Source organism: Microplitis mediator, chromosome 3 (genome assembly GCF_029852145.1).
Source record: "Microplitis mediator isolate UGA2020A chromosome 3, iyMicMedi2.1, whole genome shotgun sequence".
Taxonomy (NCBI): domain Eukaryota; kingdom Metazoa; phylum Arthropoda; class Insecta; order Hymenoptera; family Braconidae; genus Microplitis; species Microplitis mediator.
Window position 1 is genome coordinate 15,413,990 of NC_079971.1, and position 9,049 is coordinate 15,423,038.

The following is a 9,049-nucleotide window of genomic DNA, read 5'->3' on the forward strand; positions in this document are numbered from 1 at the left end:
AAATATTTTTGATACTCAAAATACAGTTATTGCTCCAAATAAATTTGTTCTGGATACAACCGACAATATACAGATGCCAGAAAATATAAATACCTTGGCTCTTAGTACTTTAGATACTCAAAAAACTGTAGTAGATGCAAATGAATCACTTCCGGGTCTCTCTGATGAACTACAGATAAATAAAAATAAAAATACCATCGATGCTCAAACTACAGTGACAAATGTGGATGAACTAGTACTTGATCCAACTGATAATTTGCAGATGACATTAAATGAAAATATTTTTGATACTCAAAATACAGTTATTGCTCCAAATAAATTTGTTCTGGATACAACCGACAATATACAGATGCCAGAAAATATAAATACCTTGGCTCTTAGTACTTTAGATACTCAAAAAACTGTAGTAGATGCAAATGAATCACTTCCGGGTCTCTCTGATGAACTACAGATAAATAAAAATAAAAATACCATCGATGCTCAAACTGCTTTAATTGATGTAAATGATTTACTTCAGGATTCAACTAATAATTTAAACATAACAGAAAATGAAAATACTGCAGTTGCTCAGAACACTTCAGTTGATATAATTGACTATTCATCGACTTATAAACAAGGTATACATAAGTTTTATTAACATGTTTTCAATCTCATTTATGAATTTTATCATTTTATATTTACAGAAGTTACTATATTTAATAATGAGACTCAAGCTTTCGAGAAAATAGATTTGATAGTTATCAAAAATACCGAAAATTATAATAACCAAAGTGTTACTGAAACTTGTGGTAAGCATTAATTATAATGAAAAATTAATTTTTTTCTGTTTTTTTTTTTTTTTTTATAATACGCAAATCAATTTGCTTTTTACAAGGGCTTACTTATGAAAATGAAGACAGTCAGATAGATCATATGAGAAATTTATATGTATCTAATACAGAATGTAGTTGGTCAAATATAGAAGAATTAAATAATGTAGATCTGGAGTATGGTAAAGTTGATGAGAATTATAATGTACAAGATGAAGTCAACAGCACTGATTTGCATATTCCAATAAAAAAAATTACCAATGAAAGACAACATCCGAGTTCTCCCACGTCATTAGCAAGTACGTTTTAAATTATTATTTTAAATAATTTGTCAATTTGGAACAGAAATTGTTAAAAATTTTACCAGTTGTAACATTTTATTTTGTTTCATTCGAATGTATATATTTGGGTTGATTTTTTAAGTTAAATATAACTAGTTTGTTGAAGTTAAATATAATCGCAGGATGTTTCGTGGACGCTTTTCGTTGAGAACAATTAAATTAAATTTTTTTTTTTTCAAGGCTTTCCAAATGACAACGATAAAGAACCGCCAGAAAATACGGAATGTGATTATGAATCAGATGCAGATTCTCGTTGGTCAGATATCGAAGAATTGAATAATTTAGATCTTGTGAATGACGAAGTCAGAGATGATTCTTGTATAGAAGATATTGTTGGTAACATTAATTTGACATTGGATAAATCTTGTCATTGGCGTAATTCAGAAGTAAACGATGAAAATCAAATGACTACAGTTATCGATGAAAGACGAGAACTTAATGTAACAAGCTCATCAATAGGTATGCTTTTAATGTTTGGAAAACTAATTGAATTAGAAAAAGAACTATAGTTGATTTTTTTTTTATCTCATTAATGTTTTGTAGGCTTTTAAAATTCTTTCAATAATCTCATCATTATTTACAATGGGTTGTCATTTTTATTTAGCTTAGATGAATTAATCAAATTTGCATTGACTTTTCGCTAAATGAACAATCATGATAAAGATTATCTTATTTTCGATGATCACTTATAGTCGTATTCATTTGATACAAAGTTAAAGTATAGCTTTAAAAATCAAAAATTCTTGGTAACGTCCATTAATAATTATAATTTTAAATTTGATAAATAAGTTTATTGTAATTGGAATTCCGAAATGTGAAAAAAAAAATTAATGACCACATTTTCTTTGTGATTTTTTGAGATAAACAGCAACATTATGGAAAAAATCTTAGAAACAATAATTATAGAGCTTTGTAAAACTACTTTGTTGTTAACAATTGTCACTTAAAATTCTTTAACCTTAGAGAGATAAAATGAGTTTCGTAGATATTTGTTAGCCTGGTCTGTAATGACTACTCAGTATTAGTACGCTATGAAATATATAAAAGTAAAATAACAACACTACAACCTTCTATTTTTGGAACAAATTTTTTCTCATCTGCTTGTAATTTTTTTTTGCAAAGCTACTATAGGCTTTTGAATCCCTCAAATTTGTATATGAATTATTTTACACCCCCAATTTTTTTTTTTGCATTCTTAATTTTGAATTTTTACCATAAATCGTTCGTTATAGATCCAAATGAAACGCTAGATCGTAGTTCAGTAAATAATAGTGCAGACGAGAGCTATGTACCAATCCCAGATGAGTCAGCCTCAGAAAACGAAATCAATGATGCAAATAATGCATCAGATTCTTTATTGCCATTACCTCAAGATACAACTGAACTTGAATTTGAACCTCAATTTAATGCTGGGGCCCCTGATGTTGCTAATATGTTTGTTGTTCCTTCTGGAGTTATGAAAAGAAAGTCTCATTTTTGTTTCTATTGTAAGACATGGCAACGTGTGATAAGTCGACACTTACAAGATCTCCACCGTGAAGAAGATCTAGTTAAAAGTATTATTATATTGCCAAAAGGTACATTTTTAATTTAATCAGCCCTTTTTTTTTCTTTTGTATTGGTTTTAATAAATTTATTTATTTTAAAAAGGACCTGAAAAAAATCACAAATTAGAGTTGTTAAGATTGAAAGGCGATAATTTATTCACTAGTTGTACACAATATAATGACGGAGAAAAAATGGTTGTCCGGCAGCCAAACTCAAAAATGAAGAGAACTGCTGCCGATTTTAAAACGTGTCATGTCTGCTTAGGAGAGTATGCTAGTATTCATCGTCATAGACGAAGATGTGTTGGTGGAACGTACTTTCGACATAGAGCTAACCCGATTTTGTCACGAGGAGCCGCTGGGCTTATTCACGAATCAGCTACTCCATTATTACGAAAGTTATTCTCTGTAATGCACGATGATGACGTTTCTCGAGTTATACGATACGATGATTTGCTTATTTATTTTGCAAATTTACTATGTGATAAATATAGTAAACAACAGCAGCATGATATGATTCGTTCACGATTACGATTACTTGGAAAGCTAGTCATAGAAATGAAAGGAATTGAAGGAATTGGAAGCCAAATTATTGATTTTTCCTCAATCATTAATCCAAAATTTTACAGTCATCTTATTGAATCAATTAAACGTCTTACTGGCTGTGATGCAGAAAATAAAACTTGTCGAGCACCATCTGCAGCTATCACTTATGGTACTTATCTTGGAAAAGTAACTAATGCTTTTAGAAGTAAATGTATTGAAGACGAAAACCATGAACCTCTGCAAAGAATAAAGTATTTTGAGTTTCTTCATAAATCAAAATACCCTATTTGTATTAATAATTTAGCGTATGAAGAGTTAACTAAGCGCAAAAGACACAAGCAAGTCGAACTTCCAATAATGGATGACATTAAAATTTTCCGTGAACACCTGGAAAATAAATTCCAATCTGCTTTAGTAAAATTAAAAACTGAATATTCTTATCTATGTTGGAAATCGCTGAGTGAAACGACACTTGTTTTATTGCTATTGTTCAATCGTAAGAGACCGGGTGAGCTTGAAAGAGCTAGCATTGAAGATTACAGAAGCGCTAAAAAGTTTTCTGAGTCAAATAAACAGGAATATGAAAAATTATCTGAAAATGATAAAAAAATGGTTGATAACTATTTACGATTTGAGCTGGGAGGAAAATTAGATCGTAATGTTCCTGTAATTGTTTGGAAAGAGGGTCAAGAAAGCATTGAAATGATTTTAAAATATAGACGTGAAGCTGGAATTCACGAAAAGAATCCTTTCATTTTTGCTCTACCTGGCTTCGATAATTGTGCACGACATCGGCACTTACAAGCTTGTCAGCTGATTCGTGAGTATGCAAGTGAGAGTGATGCTTCGCATCCAGAAACTTTGAGAGCAACCAATTTGCGTAAACATTTTGCGACTACAGTAGCATCTCTTAAAATAGCCGAATCAGAAATATATGATATTGCTAATTTCATGGGACATGATGAACAAATTCATCGTCATCATTATCGTCAAACAACTCTCAGTCGCGATCTTTGTGGAGTATCTAAAATACTGGAAGTTGCTGTGGGGATGAAAAGTAATCACACTAGTACCAACGCAACTATTGTTGCTAGCCCATCTGTAGCGCCAACGATCTTATCTTCCAATAATTTATGTAAGTTATATCAAAGTCATTTAAAAAATTACACAAATAGATACTCAAATGTTCAAACAATTTTTAAAGTATCAATAGCTTATTGAAGGTAGATTTACTGCACACATTTTCGTATAATATTATTTGAAATTTCTAAAATTATTGTTCAAAATGCTTGCAAATATTTTCAAGTTTGATATTTAAATTATAGCTAACAGAAAAGATAAACCATCTTTAAAATTACTTAAGTTTCCATATTGTCCACATAAAAATAAAAAAAAATAAAACGAAACATTTAATGGTTAAACGTAAAAGCTTGAAGCTTTAACGATCCACAAACTTTGTGGTATCATTTCATCGTTAAAAACGATAATTTTAAAAAGAATTTGCTTTTTTTTCGTTCTAGAAAATAAAATTAAACTGATTCAAAAAAATAAATAAATAAATAAATAATAAGCATAACTAAACAAAGAAATAAATAAAAAATAGTTACGAATTTATTTTTAAAATATTATAAAAATATTTTGTAATATGTTACAAGCGGTAAAACAAGTTTGATTGAAAAACTTTATTCAGAAAAAAAATCTTATAATATTGAATTTCAATACTTATTAAGTACTAACACATTATGTTTTTTTGTTTATTTATTTTTCATGTAAAAATATAGCTTCTGAAAAAGATACACAAAATACTTTGAATAACGAAGAGATGATTGACAATGATTTGACAACTACTGACGATAATCAAATTTCTTATGGTAATGTGCAGCATGAGGATTTAGAATTAGCAAAAGATTTAGATAGTTGTGATTCTGATTTTGAAAATGAACCTAAAAAGAAAAAATCGAAGCAAAATTTTAAGAAAAAAAAAACTGTTGATTTTACTGATAAAAAGAGAGGTAAATTTACTGAAAAATATCGGCATAACCCACCAACTCCAGGTAAATCTTGCTGTTAACTATAAATATTTTTGAAATAACCATAACATTTTGACTGTATGATTTATTTTTTTAATTATACGATAATTGATTTTAGGAACTTCGAATTTAAAAACTACTCGAAAACGTTGGCGTGATGATGAGCTACTATCGGTGAAATCTGTTTTTGCCAAAAATATTGAAACAATGAAGCTTCCTACTGCTATTGAAATAAGGCAATTTCTGAGTTCACATCCAAAGATTGATCGTACTGAAGCTCAAATTCGGAGCTGGATCTGCAACCAATATATGCACGAAAAAAAAAAATTGAGATAAAAAATTCTCAATACACCGTTTCAATATAATCTTTCACCGGTTTTATAATTTTATTTTCTTTTTTTATTTTATTGTCTACTCAATTTATCATTCCTTGAGATTCATTGAATAAAGCATATCCAATTTAATGATGAATAAAGAGTACTAAGTTAAATTACAACCGATAACAAAATAAACTTTTTATAGAAATACAAGATAATTTTAGATGGGAACAGAATGCGGGTAATTTCCAAATCTTGCTTCTTATTTATTTACAAATAACCCTAGTAATACGTGTTCGAGCAAGATTCTGGAGTAATTATTTTTATCAAATTGAATCTTTGGAATATAAATTCTCGAGAACCGAATTTTCCATCGTGAATAAAAGTGTATAATAGGTTGTATTAGAAAAATTAACTGTTTGTTTTGTAAAAAATTATCCTGAAAATATTGTTTAGGATACCAAGAAAATAACCCTGCTAAAACGGTAGCTCTTAATTTTAATATTAAGGGGTGCTTCATCACGATTTTCTATATCCCATTTGATTAACATGGGAAATTTTTTATTTTAAGTTTTGAATTTTATCATGCATTAGCAAATCGCAGTATCAGAAAATTTAATGAACATTGTTGTTGGAAATTAAATGCTCTGCAAAAAAGGTCTCGCACTAATTTTGGATAAATTTAATTTTTCAAAAATGATTCAAGGTCAAAGTTTTATTCATAGTAAAATTTATAACTATTCTACTTTTTCGGCGAAACTATCAGACTTCTCGTAAAATGTTATATGATTTTCTTTTTAGAAAATTTTATTGCTTCCAAATTATCTCTGATAAAGTTTTTTGACATTCCGTATTCTTTTCTGGTTATTTTCATTTTGATGTCAAGATTTTGAAATCGACCCAAACACCATTTTTTTCAAGAGCTTTACATTAAAATAAAAATAACTAGAAAACAATGTAGATTTTCAAAATACTTTTCTGGCGACAATTTGTAAGAAATAAAATTGTCTACAAAAAAGGTCCCATAACATTTTACGATAAGTCTGACAGTTTCGCCGAAAAAGTTGAATAGTGGTAAAATTTGCTATGAATCAAACTTTGGCCTTGAATAACTTTTAAAAATTCAAATTTATCGAAAAATAATAATATACCTTTTTTGTAAAGCGTTCAATTTCCTTGAAAAAATGTTCTTCAATTTTACGGATGCTTTGATTTTCTAATGCGTGATAAAATTCCACTCAAAAAAAAAAATCCCATGTTAATCAAATAGGTAATAGACAATCGCGATTAGGCAACCATTCATATTAATAATTAAGAGCTGTCATTTTAACAGGATCATTTTTCCGTAATTTTAATCAATATTTTCAGAGTATTTTAAAAAAAAAAACTAGTCGATGTTTTTGATAGAGTCTAGTGTATAATTTCCCACTCCGTAATTGATTTTTTTTCTCTTTAGGTTGTTACATTTATAACGTTAGTGATAGATTTTTTAAGTATATAACTTTTTCTGCTGACATATATCCTGCCATTTCTAACTTATTTATCGTTTGAGGAATGTAATTTCCAACAATTGTCAAAAAAATCGAAGAAAAAAAAAAATTGAAACTTTTTTTTTGTGTTCTAAATTTTTTTTTTGACATTTTTTGGAAATTTTTTATTTTTTTTGTCATTTCTTTGCATTTTCCGAGTCACCAATGCAAAAATTTGAGAAAAGTCCAGAAAAAATAATTTTTTCACTTTGATTATGATTACAAAATTAAAGGAACAAAACTTGCTCCTTTAATTGTTTAGCAAAACTTTGATCGATGATTCTCAAAAAACGGTTCGATAGATCAATTTCAAAATTTACAGGGGTCTTGGGGGTACATTAAGCTAAAAAAGTCCCTGGCAACATTATTTTTTTTTCGATATTTTTCGAGTAGCGGTTATTTTACTAAAAAACCAAAAAAAGTCATTTTTTTGTACTTACTTCTAATGGATGTTAAAAATAAAAAAAATTTTGTTTTTCAAAAAATGATGACAGGGTCTTGTAGGGAATTTATTCAAGTTTTCAACGCCGCCCTTTAACTTTCTGTGCAAACATTGGTACCTGAAATATCGATGATCAAAGCCAAAAGGATCATTTTCTGTTTGAAGGCTGATATCTCTGCGACAAAACGTCCTACGAGGTTAAACAAAAAACCAAATTGAAGCTGAATAAATTTGCTAAACAAGCTATGAATTTGTTTAGTGAAAAGAATTTTTCTGCGGTCCGTGGGCTCTTCGGAAAAAAACAAAAATAATTTAGAAATTTTTGTCTCGCGGTATTTCTCATCTTGGCGCAATAACCGGAGCTTTTAAAAAATTTTGAAAAAAATGCACCAAAACTAGAGATTTTAAGCTACAAAATGATTTTTCTAAAATCTCGATACGATTATTTTTCACCAAGTTACAGCCTTCCAAAAATCACTAAAAAATTTATAAAATTTTTCTGCTCCTTTAATTTTTTGCATTAGTGTATATAACAAATATATTGTTTATCGAAATTTTATATATTTTTAACTTCCCGCTAAGAAAATTGAAAATTTTCAAAAATTCGGGAAGTTATTGGTTTCGGTCCGATTTACGAAAATCGAATTTTCATCAGATGTCGACGTTTTGAAATCCTAGGAAGCTATTCTGACTGTTTTTAGAATGATGTTCGAGTGTCTGTACGTATGTATGTGTGCGCGCGCGCGTGTGTGTGTGTGTGTGTGTGTGTGTGTATGTGTGTGTGGATTCCGTCACTCGTTATTCGAAGACATTAAATCCGCGACAAAATATCCGCAACAAAATATCCGAAGACATTTTATTCGATAGACAAAATATCCCCGGACTAAATACTCAATAGATAAAACATCCCCGACAAAATATCTTATAATATAAATAGTACGGTACTCTTTTATCAGAAATGTTTAATATATTTTCACATAAAATTTGAGTGTGAAATATTAAAAATAGATTAACACATATGCTTGAAATCGTATGGTGCCCTTTTTTCACAGATTTTGGGTGGGTATTATTTTGGAAATAGGTCAATACATATGCTTGGAATGGTACAGTACCCGTTTATCGAAAACCATGAATTATTTTCCACTGAAAATATATTTTTCTGAATAAGATTTATCGACAGGATATTTTGTCACGGATTTTTTGTCTCTTGAATATTTAGTCCAAGGACATTTTGTCTATCGGATAAAATATCTTCGGATTTCATGTCGCGGATTTGACGTCGCGGATCTATTGTCCACGGATTACGATTCGTGTCACCGCGTGTGTATTTGTGTGTGTGTGTGTGTGTGTGTGTGTGTGTGTGTGTGTGTGTGTGTGTGTGTGTGTGTGTGTGTGTGTGTGTGTGACCAGTCTATAACTTTTTAATTAATCGAAAGAGCTTGTTGGCCATCAAATTTTCTAAAAATTTCAGATCATTAGATCAAGTAG

At 29.4% G+C, this 9,049-nt stretch overlaps 1 protein-coding gene across 1 annotated transcript; it reads left to right on the plus strand.

Moving 5' to 3' along the window:
- Nucleotides 1–12: 12 nt before the first annotated feature.
- Nucleotides 13–7,585, plus strand: LOC130665565 (uncharacterized). Its single transcript, XM_057466015.1, has 8 exons — nt 13–617; nt 684–788; nt 875–1,108; nt 1,331–1,609; nt 2,383–2,727; nt 2,801–4,378; nt 5,025–5,297; nt 5,392–7,585. Exons 1-8 carry the CDS (start codon nt 74–76, stop codon nt 5,607–5,609), a joined length of 3,576 nt encoding a protein of 1,191 aa, XP_057321998.1. The 5' UTR covers nt 13–73; the 3' UTR covers nt 5,610–7,585.
- Nucleotides 7,586–9,049: the final 1,464 nt, after the last annotated feature.

Excerpts from the sequence above, each read along its gene's own strand:
- LOC130665565 (XM_057466015.1), top strand. The coding sequence starts at position 74 with ATGCCAGAAAATATAAATACCTTGGCTCTTAGTACTTTAGATACTCAA. Across the intron at positions 1,610-2,382 it reads TGTAACAAGCTCATCAATAG|ATCCAAATGAAACGCTAGAT; the intron begins GTATGCTTTTAA and ends CGTTCGTTATAG. Across the intron at positions 5,298-5,391 it reads GCATAACCCACCAACTCCAG|GAACTTCGAATTTAAAAACT; the intron begins GTAAATCTTGCT and ends AATTGATTTTAG.